Raw genomic sequence first — 18,017 nt, 5'->3', positions numbered from 1 at the left:
CCTTGCTTGTTCCAAGAAGAGGCAAGAAAAGAGAAATTGTTATGCCCATCCCATATTAAAAGCAGATTTGTGTGTAGCAATTAGATTTACTAGACAGATTGTAGACATGCATTAGAAATTAGTTTCATTACATACAGGTACTTTTTCAGGACAGGGATTTACTTTCGATCTTCTACGTTCAAGAGCAAAGCTCTGACCACTTTCTAGCACAGTCTTGAAGAAGCCGGCAAGTCTGTTTCTGAGAGTCCAGGGCAATTGCTTTCAAGGGTGTTTCTCCTACTGCTTTCTCTGCCCTTACCTGGGAGACACCAGTGCTCCCTTCAGAAAGGATTAGTTTCACAATTTCTACTATTAAAATGCATGGAAATTTTAATTATTATTTTGAGTCTTTTCCAAGACTAAATGCTTAGAAAGTTCTAGAAACTGCTACAGTTCCCTTTTCTCAAATGGTTTAAGTGTTTTCTCCATTCTGAGTCATGTCACTTATCCAAAGATTGTATGAAATATTAATTTTTCATTCAATATTTATTATCTGTTTTAATTGTTCTAGTGTTCATTTATTGAAAAATATCTCTTAATATTACTTCACAGCAGACCCATGCCAGGATGAGTGGAGGGAAGGGAAACTGTGGTCACAATGTATAAGAGAATAATATATTTTCAATTTAAAAACTATGAGTTCTCTGCAATCTACTGTATTCCAATGATGTTAAAGCCTGCACAAATGACACTGTCTCAAATGCACACTCCTCCATCTGTAGACATTGTTCTTTTCTCTTCTTGGTTTTGAACACTTACATACCTTGACTTTGGATTTCCATGCCAAGTAACTTTTCTTTCTGAAAGACATACTCTAGACACTTTTCCATTGAATAAATTGTCAAAGACAATCTCATATAAAATAAAATACCTCCTATTACTTTATTTCAACTTCTAACACTTCGCTCCACCTTGTTTGAGGATATAAATTTTAGGAACAGTTGAATCAGAGCAATTGATATTCTGGAATAATATAACAGGGCCTGCCACATGATAAGCGCCTAATAAGAATTTGTCAAATCAGTACTAAGTACTAGTGAGTCTCCAAAGCAGGATAAACTGCTCCTCGTGCAACACTCATATCATTAACTAGGTGATTATAAAATCCTTTGGATTATCTCATTAACAAAATTGCTATACGACAGAATTGTCATTTAATAGTAACAGCATCAATAAAATAATAGCATAATCACTGAAAACACACAGCACTTAATGTACATGAAACATGCTTTTAAGTGCTTCTTCACACATATTAATCTACCCAGTTTTGCCACAAACCTATAAAGCAGGTGCTATTGAGATGCCCACTTTGTATGAGAGTAAATCATTCCAATCACACGGCCAAGGGTGGAGAACAGGGGGCTTGCCTAGCAGGCTCGAAACCCCAGCACTCTGCCATCTCTTCAAGAGCAAAAACCTACACTTCCTACTTTATCTGCATTTTGCCTTCTCTCTGGAAAAGAGCTTGTCTTCTTCTCCCTGGTACCATTCTCAGCCCCAAGCATGGCACCTTGCAATAGTTCCAACCATTTTTGCTAACTTTAACTTGATTTGCTACCTAAAGTCTAAGAATATTTAAACGGAGCAAAGTGCGAATGACGGGCAGACGCCATCTACTTTGGATGGGACCCTGAAACAAAGATTCGAATCAGGAACAAGTAAAAATTTCCAAAACACTTCCCTGAAACTGTAAAACCTTCCAACCTTTTCCTGTGGCTCAATCAGACCTTCTCAGTGGGGAAAAGGCATAAAGAACATCTGAATCAAATACAATTCATTTAATCAGCACGGTGAGCAGAAACCACGGCAATAGCTTCACAGAGTGTTGTTGCTGCTGCTGCTGCTGCTGTTACTGTTGCTGTCTATTGTGTGCCTATGGCTCTGTTACGGTTTTCAAGCAAGTCATATAATTTGTCCCAATAATATCTCAAATAAGTATACTTATTGCATTCAGTTCCCATAAGCACAAAATTAGCTGAGGGTCACTCCAAGGTGATAGCTAAGAGGTGGTGATGCTCACGGTCCTGCTCCCGGTCTCTGTGTTCTAAGTGCTCTCAAGGAAAGGCTTGGTTTTCCACACAGCTCAAAAGGTTAGGATGATCGCACCTACAGAATCCAATTGTCTCCGTCTCCTTCACACCACAGCCCCACTCCCTCTCGGCATCCTACAGTCTGGTTTTCATTTGAGGAGGAGTGAGGAAACTGTCTCCCCGTCTGTGTAAACCATAACTGTGTCCAGTCCTCTGTGGCATTAACACCCTCACATCCAGGTCAGAGCACAGATAGAGTGACATGTTTATACAAGCATTGAAAGATACGTTTACAAGGATCAAAAGATGAATTTCCCCCACTCCTTCCCGAACACAGATAAACAACCTGGTTATGCCAGGACAAATTGGTTTGGTTGTTAAGGCCTTCCCAACAAATACAGATGTGATTGCATTTCCTATACCTACTGTTCCCATACATCCAAGCATGTAAAATTATGTCTATGAATCCAGAAAGATCTGGAAATAGTCATATCTTGAATTGTTCCTTAGATGTATGAAGGCTTAATAAGAATCCCACACAGCAAATCAGAAAACCCGAGTACATAACTATAATTCACATGTTTGTGATTTGTTTATACTCAAATGGTTCAAGTCATGTTTTGCAAGCATTGTTTCTATGTGACATCTTTGAGCATTTTTACGTCTTTCTTCTTGAAAACAAGAAATCTTGTTTTGCCAAGAACAAATGAACTTAAAATAACACAGTCTTTCGGACCACCCTGTTCATTTTAAGCAACTGATTTTTGTGTAATTTCTCAGCCTCGTGGTGTCTTTTCTTTAACTAATCGACATTCACTGGGCAGATTTTTCCATGGGGAAGAAGGTTACTTCTCTCAACCAAGTTCAGTTCCATATACAGAGTACAATATGCTTTTCTGATCCTGTTTCAAATCTACAGGCAAAACACTTTATATGTAGATAAGACTGGAGCAGACAGACTTCCAGGAAATTAGCATTGAGTTGGAGGTCTATACATCAAACCCTATCCAAATTGTGGGTCGATGAGGGTGGCAAGAGTAGGCAGAAGACAAGTTGCCAGGAAACTATGAGGAAAGCCCTCTGCTGATACCTCAGCACGCCTGAATGCAGGAAGTGCTCTGGGGACATGTCCCAAGTGAGACAAGGGACAGAGTTCTCCAGTTTTATGCCTATATAATAATATATAGGATGACCACAGACAGAGACAGTGACATAATCATGGAAGCTGTGCTCAGCTGAAGGAAATATCCCTGAGGAAGACTCATTCAAGAGACCCTCCCTATAGGATGCATCCACATCCACAGACACAGTCTGCCTGGTTATTCTAAGGATTGATTTCTAAATATAAAGCGTGTCCTGTCTTCTAGTCTTACTTTACAAATCAAGAGCTGGAAACATGACCCGTGGACCAAATGCTTGTGTAGCATACACAAAGCCTTGGATTCGATCCCCAGCTCTGTGTAAATCAAGTGTGGTGGCCTACACCTGTAATCCAAGAATTCAGGAGGTGGACATAGAAGTTTGAGGTCATCTTTGGCTACATAATGAGTTTAAGGCCATCCTAGAATATCTAATACTTGCCTCAAAAGATATACAAATCAAGATATAAGTAGGAAGTTAGGCATGTAAATAAATAAATACACACATATATTAATTCAACCAGCCAGTAGAGACATGACAATATTGAGCCCAATGTTAGACAAATTTCAACATTTAGAGTAAAGATTTCATTTTATAGCAGTGAGCAAGCAAAATCTGGAAGCCTTTATTCTAAGTAATGTTTTCCTCTTGCCCCCCTGACAAGATTCCCACATGCATTATGGGGTGTCAGGGAAGAGAAAGACAATGCTGAAAACTGTTGGGATAGATTATACTACCTTTTGGTGGTTTTTTTCTTAATATTTTATTTTGCCTCAGTACTTCCTATTCAGTGTGCTTGGTTTATTAGGTTTTTGTTAAGCACTTGTTGACTAATCCAACGCCCTGGTGTTTAGGAATTAAAACACAAATGCCTTAAGGCACAACATCAAAGAGCGCTGAGACTAGGTGAGGAAATGACACATAAATGGATTGTTGTAAATAATAAAATCCTGAGCCTTATTTATCTATAAGATTCTTCTAGATGCTAAGATTCTAAGTTCTAATTCAGATTCAGGCTTCAGAATGTAAAGGGTTCCCCAAGGTTCTCTTGCTTGGGAGCCTCCAGATGGAAGTATTCCTCCTCCCAGGATGTTCCAATTCTAATCATGAATTGGAGGTCCAAATCCAACCAGCTCATAGTTTAGAATGCAAAGTTGAGACAATATGGTCACACTGTAAGCATTCCTTTGCATGATATTCTGTAGCACCTACTATACAAACCAACCACAGGCCCCAAACAGGTCTAAGAACTGAGGATGTAGCAATAAAGAAGGCTCCCTCTACCTTTTGGAGCTTACATGCGAAAGGCAAAAACCTTATTAAAAAAAATAACTACAGACAAACTAAGAAATATTACATAATTCTGAGTGCTTTGAGGGAAATAATGCAGAGGAAGGAAAGAGAGAAGATGTGCTTTATTGTGTTTATTTTATATTTCTTTACACAGGGTTTCTCTGTATAACAGCTCTGGCTGTCCTGGAACTCTCTTTCTATACCAGGTTGGCCCCAAAACTCACAGAGATCTGCCTGCCTCTGCCTCCAAGTGCTGCAATGAAAGGCGTGTACCACCACGGCCCTGTTGAAATGTTATTTTTTAAGACTGCCTAGAAGAGGTAATATTTGAGCAATAAGAAAACAGTGTAAAAATCACAGGAATGTCAGGAGAGTGTTCTAGGCAAAACATGCCGAGACTCAGGGTCAGAATGTGCTCCTAGAGTTTCCAGGTCCACTTCTGTGCCAGCCGCTCAGTGACCCTTGCTGTTCCCTACCGCATGGCTACCAAGTGTGAGAAGGCTGCCCTCGCCTGCGTGGCTCGCACGGTGCTGGCACCGTCCCACTTACTGTGTTCCTTCTTCTGAACAGAACTCCCAAGTGTGTGTCTGAGCTGTTGGGTACCTGTAGAGAAGTGGAACCCGGGAGTCATAGATTCTGCCAGGGACCCACACTGTGATGCTCATGTTCTAAAGAGTCACTGTCATTTAGGATGGAAAGCAGCAGAGACAATGGAAATTGGCAGCAATCCTCCAATGATAATTGAAAAAAAAACACAAACAAACAAAAACAAAACAAACAAAAAAGAAACAAAACACCTTTGGCCAAGGTAGGAAATTGCAGCGTGAGATTTTTGTTTGTTCATTTTTTTTTACTTTTATTCTTTCATACATCACATCCCTACCAAAGTTTTCCCTCCCCCTACCTCCACTCTTTCCCAGAGTTAGAGACAGCCCCACTCCCACTGAACAGAGAAGCACAAACCCTGTCTGAAACTGAGTTGTTTTCTGCATATACCTTATGGTTAGGTAGCTTGACATCCACTTTGCTCCTAATCTCAGAGGAATCCCTTCTATTTGACATGGTCAGACACAAAGGTGTACTAGTTAAAAGTTTTAATTTTGTACATAATTGAACAACTGTGTGTGATCTCTCTCTGCATGTATACATATATGTATATATTTGTATATGCCGATGTACAAATGTGCATTTTATATGTATGAAAACACTTATGGCACTTGAGAGATGACTCAGTATTTCCCAGCGCTTGCTTATCTCCAAAGGCCCTGAGTAACTCTAGCTCCAAAGAATCTGATGCTCTCTTCTGACCTCCGAGGGTACTTGTATATCCATGGCTTATATCATACACACACACACACACACACACACACACACACACACACGCACACACACAGAGAGAGAGAGAGAATAAATAAATATAAAATAACAACTAAAAAATTGAAAGAACATAATTATATACACACTACTTATGTAGATACACACATGTTACAGGCACAGATTTACACACATTGATTTTTGGTTGACAGCCTTCTACACAGAATGTGAAGAGATTAGAAATGTTTGGGCAAGATTCAGCTCTAAATGGATGTTTATGGATTTTCTATATTTTCTTTTCTCTTAACACATACAGGTTTGTATTCGTCCATAATTCTTCAGTGCCAAAACAAGGACAGAGATACATAGAGATTTCTATTCAATGTTTTTAAAAATTGATAGTAACCAGCTTTCCAAATAGCCACAGGGTAGATATCCTCATCACCATCATTGGCTACTCACTCTGTAACACCTGGTCACTATAACACCGAGAACTTCAGCAATTTCAGTCAAAGTAAAACTAACCACCCAATTGATCTATATGATAATCACCTTAAAGACTAAATATTTAACTACAAAAGTGACTAGAAGCATTTCCATAAGATTTACAACCTGAGAAAAATTAAGATTCAATTCTACATATACAAAAAAAAAGACATTTCTTGGGTAAACTCCATACAAAGGAAATCATCTTGTTCCTCAAATACTTTCTTTTCCTTCCTTTAAAATTAGCCATCTGAAGAGGTAGTGAAATAAGCTTGAAATAAGCCCCTGGCCTCTACCAAGAGACAGCTGAATGTCAACAGCTCATAAGCTGCATGTCCTGTTGTAAAACACATAAAAACTTACCGTTTGACTGCGGTACTTCCGTAACTCTTACCTACAAAACTCAGAATCCATTCTGGTCAATCATTTCCAATCTCTTGACATCCGTCCTGCCTAAGTTTCAATCAACCAGTTCACAAGTATTTATTGCCCTACCAAATTTGAGAAACATGCATAGCAATAGTAGTAAACTCCTTTGAAAGTTATATAGTCTATGAAGAGAGCATTAGAAAGAATCATTGCATATACAAATATAAAGGCAAAACAAAGATTACTAAGAAATTGTTACTTGGAGCTGGGCACAGTGGCGCATGCTTGTCATTCCAGCCCTCAGGGGACAGCAGGAGAGGACGGCACCACAAGTCCAAGGACAGCAGGTCTACCTAGTAGGTTCCAGGTAAAGGTCCCTTGCCTAGGACGCTCAAAAGATCATTTAATAATTGTTGTTTGGCTCTCAGAGATTGGAGTGAGCGTATTTCTATAGAGAACTCTAAGCTAAATGCCTAGTGTGATTTCTTACGTTTGTCAGCTGGAATTTTAATTCAGTGAATTTATCTGAGTTCATCTAAATTACAGTTATGAAATACAGATATGGCAAAAACCTAAATGTTACTAGGAAGCTATACTTTAAGCAAATGCAGTGTTTATTCTTGACTTCTAAGTCTCAATTCCTGGGAGAAGCAAGTTCCATTTTCCTCCTCCATGAAATGAACTATACCATACCACCTGGTTACAAGCCAGAATGGGGTGACTGTCAGACACTTGTCACCATCAGACATCAGCCAAACCCTTCGAAAGGCTGAAAGCACTCCTAATATCAACCAGTGGAGAGACGACTGTGCTCTTTACACTGTGTACTTTACACAGGAGGAATTCCACACTGGAAAGCATCTTAGAAATAGAAGCACATAAGTATGTCAACAGTTCCTAGAGGAAAGTGAAGGGAATGCCTCAGGAAAGCCTTACTTAGCATGCTAATCAAAAGGAGGAGGTGGTGGAACAGGAAAGAAAGTGGCCTCATAAAAATAAAACCCATTGAAAATTATTCAAAATATAAATTAAATCATATGATCTATCTAATCAATAAAAGAAACCAAAATTTCCAGCAGAAGAAATGAGAAAATGTAAACCCAACATATCCATGGCAAGAGTCTGGGATTCCATTCTTCCATGGTCTTACAGAAGGTAATCTTCCACTCCAGTTCCTCAAAGTCAAAAACCAGAGCTAAACAGAACCTTCGTGGTGATCAAAGACAAATCAGCACACACCTCAAGACACCTGGCTTGTCTAAATTGTTTGTCCCCTTTAATTCTCTTATTGCCGGGGTTTTTTGAGCTACGCCCTTCGCCCTTCACCCTCAAAGTTTCCCTAACATTCCTACCCACATTTTTTTTATTTTACCTCCATATAATTACCAAATTAAGAACAGTTCACTCAGCCTCATTTTGTATTTTAAAAAACCACATTAGTTTAAAAACTTAAGAAATTCTTTTGCCAAGGACCATATACTTACATTAAACCACTCAAAATGAACACTGATGTTTTATCTAGTTTTTGTCCTTCAGTTAGAACATTAGGCTACTAAGAACAAAGCAGACTCCAGACTCAGGAGACAGCATGCAGTCTTCCAGAAGCTGAATTGTCATGAATAATCTCAGCACTCTGAAGTGGACCATCTATCTGGCTAGTCCAGGGAAAATGTGAATAGATTCCTAAATGATTTAACAACTGAAGAAATTTAATTGAGATTGCAAGGCCATAAAATGAAAACTAATGTTATAAAAATGGTCTTTTATGAAACAACACTGTCTTTCTTCTTGCCCCCTGAGCATGAGCCATACTCACCACCTTTTGTGTGCACAGCAGTCATCTGTGCTGTGTATCAGAGCTGTGCATTCTCAGACAGCTGCTATACTTGGGATACAGGAAAGTCCATGACCAACAGACCTGCAGCTTACATCCCTTGTGATTACCATACCTAGCATTGCCTCTCACCTGACACCCTCCCTTCCTCTTACAGAAGTTTGGTTTCCTCTTTAATTGTGTATTATCATTCCTCTCAAGATAAAGTGAATTTGGTGAGTGAGCTTGGGCCATAGATTCTCTTACAGTTTTTCTGTCTTCTATCTGGAAGAAAATATGAAGGCTTTACAAATTCCTTTATTTCCAGATTAAAATACCAAGCTGTCACATGTACCTGCTGACTACAGAGCTTTTAAAGAAATTAAAGTAAAAGGATGAAAGTCTGACCTTCCCGTCAATCATCCTCCCCGCCCCCCCAAACACTGTCAGCATCACCCGTCAATCATCCCCCCCACACACACACACATACACACACACACACACACTGTCAGCATCACCCATCAATCATCCCCACACACATACACACACACTGTCAGCATCACCCATCAATCATACACACACACACACACACACACTGTCAGCATCACCCATCAATCATCCCCCCACACACACACACTGTCAGCATCACCCATCAATCATCCCCACACACACACACACACTGTCAGCATCACCCGTCAATCATCCCCCCCCCCCCCGCACATACACACACTGTCAGCATCACTCAGGCCTTAGTGATCTTCTCTTCTTTATCTACAGGGTTGGCTGACCTGTCAATTATCCCAGCTCATCCCATAGTCGGCAAGTTGTGACTTCATCTGTACATGTTAGAAGTAACATTGCAGCTTCTCTACTCCATTCACAAGTTCAAATCTGTGTCATTTTCTATCAGAATCCATCTGATTCGGACACAATGGTCTATCTCAACCACTCAGTCTATCAACATTTTAGTGGATAATCACACCCAGTATATGGAAACTACTACTTAGGCTACTTTACACTGTCCCACGTGGAAGCAAGAAAGACTATGATTACTCTTGTTTGGAAACACATTCAATTTGGGGCCTATGGGAAAATAAACATGTCGCCCAGAGCTGAGCTTGGAAGTCAATTTTAGCATTTAAAAGCTTGACATGCTAGACCAGCAACCCTGTAAAGACAACAGACCTTGTACAGAACATAGATAAACCCCAGAAAGCAGAAACTGGCAATACTTTAGGATCTTACCAGGAAGGGGCTCCAGCAGATGCAGGAGACACACATTATGGCCAGGAGCTGAATGACCATCTCGAAGTGATGAGATCTGCCTTGTCTATGTTGCTGACTTTTAAACTTCACCCTTAGGAGTGTAACTCCCGTGATGGCGTTGCACAAGAATGACACACCAAGAGCTAAGAGGCCCAGAAAAGAAAAGAACAAGAGATAAAATCTGTCCTCCCAGTCTTCAATGTGCTCAGTGTTGTAGAAACACCAGGTTCTGGATGCTTGGATTTGATAGTCTCTGTGTCCAAGGATGGGCAACAAAGCCACGAAAATGGCAAACATGCACACGCCACCCAATATCATTTTCACATGTTTCGATGTAATTTTCGTAGAATGGAATATAGGATTGGTGACTCCAATACACCGTTCGATGGCCATCACACTGCCTAGGAAAAGTGGGCACAGACCAGAAAACACCATGGAGATCCCAAAAACACTGCAGAGGATGTTTGATTGATCGAAGCGTATCCAGTCCTTATCAGAAGCATAGACGAAGACAGCTATCCCTCCATTGATGAGGTGGCCGAAGAAGTCTGTGATCACTAGGCCACTAGCCAGGAGCAGAAAGGAGGCCTTGGACTTCTGTCTAAATCTCTGATATGCCTTCATGAGAATGGCAATAGCCAGGCTGTTAGATAAGATCCCCACCGTCATGAAGATTATTGAAAAAAATACTGAAAGTCGGCTTTGAGTTTGGCAGGTCGTGTTGGCGATTAGTCCAGCTGCAGGAAACACTGGCTGTTTGGAACTGTTCATGGACATTGTTGTGGAGATAGAAGATGTCCCCTCAGGTCATCTCTCCGTCACCACTGGGTAGTCTCGAAGTGCAGACATCTGCAGCATACAGGACAGGAATTTAAAAGACCAAATGGCCAGTCATCTGACATCTAAAACCAAGAGCCCCCCAGCACCCTGGGCTGGGGTGAATTTACCCAGCCTATCATAAGTCAGGTGGTAGCATTCTGAAATCAGCGTGCATCTGCCGGATTCTTTTTTTTCTCTTCAAGGTAAAGATGTCGCCGAAATTAACAGCTGTCAGTTCACTTCCCTCTAAAGATAGAAATCTCTGAGAACCCTTCCGACACGTAACTGGTATCTTAAATCATTTGATGTCTTCCTAAAGCGTAAAGATCCAATGAGTTTTTGAAGCTTGACCGTTTATTTAATAACTAATTCTTTAAGCACTTGGCCTTTTCTCTGTGGGGCACTGACCAGCAAGTAACTGGTGAACTTCTAGGTGAGGTACCTGCTTGCCCTACAGATACAGCTTATGTAAACTTCCAGGGCTTCAGCTAGCTTACTCCTGCCAAATAGGACGCTTCTAAAACCTAAATCATGAAAGGACAACACACAGAAACACACCCTCATTCGGGGGCGGGGGGGGGGGGGAGAGACTCACAAATGCTCACTTTGACTCCTGGAAGAAAGTGTTAAGGCTCTGGGTACTGATTTCAGAGCTTTTCCCTGCTCCTTTTGCCAGGGCAGAAATCCCTATGCAAGACGAGAAATTGGGAAAGCATCGTCCCCTCAACACTTTGGCCTGAAAGATGCAGTCAGGTTCGTCCAATCCCCAGTGACAAGTACTGTATTGTTTTTTCCCAAGGCACCCTCACTAGTTACAAGACCACAGCCACTCCTCAGCTAGCTAATTAGATTGGTTTCACAGAGAAGCTTTCCCGGAGGCCGCGGATCCGACAGCACAGTGGCTTTATGGGCCCCAGGGAAAGGCTGGCTACCCCCTCCGTGTCTTACTCACAGGCTGACTTTCGCCAGTTGCAAACCCCGCACCCCATGGGGCCTCAGCTTGCAACATCTCAAAACCTAGCCAGCTTGCTGAAACTTTTTGCAATTCCTCAAACTCCGGAGAGTTCTTTTCCCTCCCACCCTGGAGGGCGCCAGAGGTCTGTGGCAGACTCGGTAAGTACCATGAAGGGCGATCAGCCGGGAATCTCAAGGAGAATAGCCTGCCCGGTTTGCCTGCTTCTCTAGTGGAGGGATCCGCTACCGAGCTAACGAGCCCCATCCATACAGCTCGGCCCAAACACCATTCTCTCTACACAGTGCACCACGAATTGGGTCCAAAATCACTGCCATTAAGACGCTCTCCACCAGGACCCCTACAGCTGTCTCCATAGGAGTTTATCAACCCTGGATTCGGCTGGGGAATCCAGGGACCGTGGGAATCCGGTCATGGGAATGCAGCCACCGGGTTGCTGGTTACCTTGGCATTGTGGGCCACCGAGTGGCTGTGTCCGGAGTAGAAGAGCTCTGCGCTCCGCTTGCCATGGCGCACCCAGCCTCGCGCAGCTGCAACCTCAGGCTCCGCTGCTCAGGACTTCCTACGTTCTCTCTGTGCCGCAGGACCTGCTGGCCCAAATGTGCGCTGAACTCCAAGGTACCTAGCGATGCTCGATCGCAGGCTCCGCGGTGTGGAGGACTCAGTGACCTCCGCCCCTTCCTTGTCTCTCTTTCCTCTCCGCCCCCTTTTCCTTTCCGCACTGAGTAAGGCTAAGGCACGATCCTCTGATGCTTTGGCCACTCAGCAGCAGCAGACAATACTTCCAGCCACCAGATAGCTACGGAAAGTTTTGCTTTAAACTCATTTCCAAATAAAAAGGGCCATTTCTGAGTCTGCAAGGCAGGAATGAGAAGGGCGAGGGCATGTCTTGACCCTGATGTGTTCGGTTGTGGAATGCCGCTTACAGAATAAACTCGTCCCAAGCCCAAACAGAAAGGGGTACGGGAAGAAAGGGCTGCCTGTTTGAAAGCGAACTTCGTGGCAGGTATCTGCTGTGAGCGGAACAGATTTAGGCTCCACTGCCGCCTGAGCCTAAGTCCCTCTGGGTAAAAGACTGAGGAGATGGTGTGAACAACATTCCTGACCACCTGCTGGCCTGGGGCTGGAAACCTTTTGGTAGCATCAAAGTCCTTGAGAGAATATCGGGCGACAGCTACAGCAAAGGATGTGCGCCTAATAGGTTTTGTAAAAATTCGTTAATGATCAAATAAAGACATGCTTCTTTTTCATGAAGAATTATTTGAACCCAGTTCTATCATAAATGTGTAATGTTGAATGAACTTGTACAGTGCGAGTCTTTTTGTTGTTGTTGTTGTTACCACTACGATTGCTGATTGCTTTCAGCGGATAACGCATCACCCTACACCTGTTAACATCTCGTTGCCCATCCCAACACTTACGTGATTCTATTACTGCTTTTAACTTCTCTTCTGAATTCAGTAAAATGTTGTCACTAACTGTAGAGGGGGAGGGAACAGCGCCACATCGAGATAAATCTGTTTCTCCATTCCAGAACCACGAGGCGCTTCTGAATTCCTGAGACTTGAAAGGGACCATAAAGCGCAAACGTGAGATAAAATAAATTAGCCATTAACCGTGGGAAAGAACAATTGCACATTCCCCCCACCCGTGGTGGAGATAGGGAATTTTTTTTAATTGATATTATCATGGCATGTTTTAAACCGTTCCTTGGGTATGGTCAGAGAGTTGAATGTTTTAATTAGTAGAAAAATAGTGTGCCCGGACGGCTAGCATCCAAAGAACAACCATGTCATACGCCACACTGAAAATGTGACACTAAGGGCCACTCTTTCCATTAATGATTAACAGTCCTTAGTCACAGTGCAGCCTGTGGATGGTTTCCCTTGTGCCTCCGTCACTGAAATGAACCTCTACAGAGGTCTTAGCCATCCTCCCTCTGTCCTCACCTGGGACACCAAATGGCCTCTCGCCAAACCACTGCGTTATAAATGCTCGAGTCAGCGTTTCCATTTCGGAGCTCTGCAGCTTGAAGAGAGGGGGATCTCACACCAGGTGCCTGGGTGCTGGGTAGGGAAGGAAGAAAGGTGCTCATTTAGTGCCAAACCGTAGCTCTTAATCCAATCAAAGCAATGGTGATTCCTTTTTCAAAGTGCTACATAAATTGCATCATTTTCCTTCAATCTGCTCTCCATCTGTAACTAGAATTCCTTCTTTAGTATCACTTTCCTTCACCAAGACATAGCTCACCTGGGTGCTCACGAAAAGTCCTAAATACCATCATGTCTTCTCGAGACAAACTAGACATATTAACATTATCAGGGCAAGCTGCTATGGAAGAGTAAACAATTAACAACATTTGATGATACACCCCAAGCCCATGTGCAACCCAAATCTAATCCCGTATTTATATTCTCCAAAGATAGCTCCTGAAAACTGGTAGATCCACAGCAAGGAAAAATTTCAGACCAAAGAAGAGAGGGTGAGAGGCTGGTAAACCCTTCTAAAATGTAGTTTAATCTTATTGTTGCATGTGAGAAGTGACACTCCTATAAAGGTATTTATCGGCACATCCAACAGCAGATTTAGTGAGAATTAGTCCTCTGCCCATACTGTTTCTAGAAGACAAATGTGACTGTGTGTGAGGAAGCACAGAGCCCCGTACTGCATGGCTACAGCTAGGAGGTGAACATGCTCCTGCGGCAAGCATGGATTGGGGTTTTAGAATATCAGCATCCTCTATGTACTGAATGGAGAAGACAAAGTTGCTATCTCCACTCAGAAGACAAGGATGTAATGTACCGCATGTGTGTGCTGAGCAACCATCACTCAGGACTAAATATGGAGGAATTTATAACAGAAGGTGTGCACACTTCATGGCATTGAATTGGAAATAAAACACCACAAAAATCAAGAAGGAATGTTGAGAATCGAGTTTTGTCATTTTCATTAGATTATCTACAAAGGTTTATTGGACTTTGCCATCAAGATCAAAGGAGGAAACATGCTGCAGTTTGGTTGTTGTGAAAATAACAGCGCTAATATTTTCATTTTTATTATGTAAATACTTGAAACATAAAAATGTAATACATTTATGGGTGGTGAATTTTAAAACCATAATAAAGTTAACCAATGGATCTAACCTAATGAAGGATGTGTTAGCTTCCTAGAGTTGTGGAACCAAGTACCACATACCGGGCAACTTAAACACAGAAATTCGTGGCTCTGGAGTGAGCAGCTAGGATCCAGGATCCAGGATCCAGGATCCAGGATCCAGATGTAGGGAAGAAAGGATGGGTTTGAGATTAGAGAGGGCCTTCAAGGGACTCTCTTCTGAATGAGGCAGAAAGAGTTGGCAGCTGAAGGCACTGTCTGGGTACATGTAGCAGTTCAGGATTTTTAAGAACACTCAACTGAATATGCCTGGATCAAGGAATGAAACTCTGAAGAAGTAATTCAAGTAATAGATGCAGAGTAGATTGGAGGAGTGGCTCGGTTTATGCAGGACCTTGACAAAGAAATCCTACTCTTCCAACTTTTGGAAACAGGGGCTACAATTTGACATTGAAAGAGTCAGCATTTCCTTCCTCTCTACACCTGAAGCTGTGACCCAGAGCAAACATCTCTGCTCCCTCAGCTCTCTGCCCCGTCTCCCCTCTGTACGAGGATGAAACCAGTGCAGGCTGCCAGTCATGGATCAGCCGAAGGAGCTTATCACAGGACGGCCACAGGACAGGAGATCCAAAAAAATCTTCCTTTAAAAAAAAAGTTTATTCTTAAATTGCATTAATTTAGTTGTTTTATGTGCATGTAGGAGGATGCGTTGCAAGAGCACAAGCATATCATAGGATGCGTGTGAAATTCGGAGGGTAATTTGGGGAAGTAGCCTCTCTTCTTTCATTATGTGGGTATCAGGGATCAAATTCAGATCATCAGACTTGGTAGCAAGTGCCTTTTACTATTGAACAGTCTCCCTGCCCTCCGAAATATCTTTCTCCTCACCTTCTCCTCGACTTTCCTTTCTCTTTATCTCCTAGTCTTTCTACACTGTCACCACATATAGTTAACAACAACAACGAAGAAATGTCATGGCTGACCTTAGATGTTGTGAAAGAATGTGGATTGGATATTGCAAAACCTTCTGCACCCAAACCAAAACAATGCAGATGTCTGACTTTCTTCTGGTTTAGTTCTCAGCAGCAACCTTGGATATAGAGGACACCATTCCATGTTTTATTAAACTCGGGGCTACCTGAAGACTTGGAAAGAGTGCCAGCCTGTGGTCAGACAGACTTGGCTTCCTTACAATGTGCTTGCTGTTCAAGAAGCTAAATTACTGCCCGATGGTGGTGGTGCATGCCTTTAATCCCAACACTCGGAAGGCAGAGGCAGGTAGATCTCTGTGAGTTCGAGGCCAGCCTGATCTACAAGAGCTAGTTCCAGGACAGGCTCCAAAGCTACAGAGAAAACCCTGTCTCGAAAAACAAAACAAACAAACAAAAAGCTAAGTTACTTGACTTCTTTGTGCTTAGGGTCACATATCTTGTGTTTAAGTCACTTCACTAACTCATCCATTTATTCATTTGTTTCTAAAGACCTATCACAGCATACAAAGATGCCAATAATTTGATGATTGACACCCTACAACACAGACATCAGTCTTTCTTGTACAATACAGATCCCTGAAGACTGACTAGGAGTCAGTTATTGTCTGAGTGATCAGGGCAAGACTGTAAAAAAAAAAAAATAGAGAGAGGATTTTGGCCAGGCAGGCAGTATAGGCAGGAAAACCAGACAGGAAGTAGAGGTGATGCAATGAGAATTCTCCCAGGAGAATTCTGGGAAGCAGGGAGGTTCCTCTGCCACTCCTGCGCAGACCACTGAAGAGGCAGCATGTAACTTGCCCAGCTGAGAAAGGTACAGAGCCATGTGCTAACATAGATAAGGATAATGGGGTAACATAAGTTATAAGAGCTAATAAGTAGCCTGACCTAATGGGCCAATCTGCTTTATAATCTTATGGAGTCCTGTGTGTGATTTTCGTTGGGACTTGCCGGTTGTGGGGTACCGGGCGGGACAGAAACCCCAACAAGCTGGCCTTCATGTTACAGGATTTTGTATGAAGTTTTGCACATTTCAGAAGCTAAGGGTGTGAAGCAAAGCTTCCAAAGGGTGAGGGATGAGAGGCCAGCCTTGGGGGAGGAGTAGCTGGGTAGACGGAGGAGGCTTCAGCAGGATGCTAGGTTAAGTAGGAAAGCGTTGGCAAGAGCGCTTCTCACATAGAACTTCCCAGAGGGTCTAGAATTCAGAGGGGCCTGTAGATCATTATCTACTTTCTGGAAGATTGATAATGTTGATTGATTTTTTTCAAAAGAATTCTGCTCAACATTTGTTTAAAAGCTTTCCCAAAAGTGATACATGTGAAAAAGTATTATCCTCTTGTGGACTGAGAATCCAAAAAGGTGTTTGGGGGAAATAGGAATGTATTTCCATTGTAAATTCGGGACTAAAAAAATCACATGGTATTATGCAAAGATATAGCAACAGCAACTACAGACAGAGATCTAGATACCTTTTAAGTATTTAATTTAATCCTTGTAACAAGACTGTGGTGTGGATAGTGATGCCTTTTCATCATTACAAGGAAGAAAACAAAGATTAAGGAATCTGGTAATTTCCTTAGGTTACATACCAACATCGTGTGTGAAAAAACTTGAATTATGAATTTGGTCAGTGTCCTTCATGGCTGGTACACCAAAGAGCAGTCTAATTGCGTGGGAAGGTATGTCAGACAAGAGTCAAAAGATACTAGAGACAATGAGGAAGGGAATTGTTACTGTAATTCTGACAGGAGTTATTGCAGATGTAACCACAATCATGGCTGGAATAACCTAAACTTCTAGTCCAATATGACTTGAGGTCTTTAACCATAGACAACCTGGTAAGGGTGTAACACGGAGGTATCCACACACAAGTGGAAATCAAGGTACAAACTGGAGTGATGTAGCCAAGATCACCAGCCAAGGCCCAGGCAGGAACATGGCATGGACCAGATTCCCATCACAATTCTCAGAAGACCTAACCGTGCTGCCACCGCCACTTCGGGATCCTAGCCTGCAACCACATGAGACTAAGCTTTTGGTTTTCCTCAAACTCACCCGTGTAGCTGTGTATAACCTTGAGCTTCTGCTCCTCTTCCTTCATGTCTCAAGTGCTGGGGTTACCGGCGTGCTGTCTTGTTCAGTGCTAAGACCAAATCCAGAGTCCTATACATGTTACATGAACATACCAACTAAACTACATCCTTAGGTTCAGTTTATGTGGTTTCTATGACCCAGTTTGTGGCACTTGGTTACATGCCTCTAGAAAACAAACATCTTTTGTTGGCTATTACATTTATTGGTTAATTTTATTATATTCTTGAGAATCAGCCCATGCAGTCTCATTGAGCTTGGAGACCAATGGTTGCTATATT

At 42.2% G+C, this 18,017-nt stretch overlaps 1 protein-coding gene across 1 annotated transcript in view; it reads right to left on the bottom strand.

Annotated features, from left to right (window-relative positions):
* Window positions 1-12,579, bottom strand: part of Ptgfr (prostaglandin F receptor) — a 37,463-nt gene extending 24,884 nt beyond the window's left edge. Inside the window, exons 1-2 of the mRNA XM_048453592.3 lie at window positions 11,987-12,579; window positions 9,730-10,599 (exon numbers count right to left, since the gene is read on the bottom strand). Of these exons, the coding sequence (XP_048309549.1) occupies window positions 9,730-10,527 (798 nt within the window). The 5' untranslated portion in view covers window positions 10,528-10,599; window positions 11,987-12,579. The remainder of the gene's footprint in view (window positions 1-9,729; window positions 10,600-11,986) is intronic.
* Window positions 12,580-18,017: the final 5,438 nt, after the last annotated feature.

Source organism: Myodes glareolus, chromosome 17, assembly GCF_982192425.1.
Source record: "Myodes glareolus chromosome 17, mMyoGla1.1, whole genome shotgun sequence".
Classification (NCBI taxonomy): domain Eukaryota; kingdom Metazoa; phylum Chordata; class Mammalia; order Rodentia; family Cricetidae; genus Myodes; species Myodes glareolus.
This window is presented reverse-complemented; position numbering and strand designations above follow the sequence as displayed.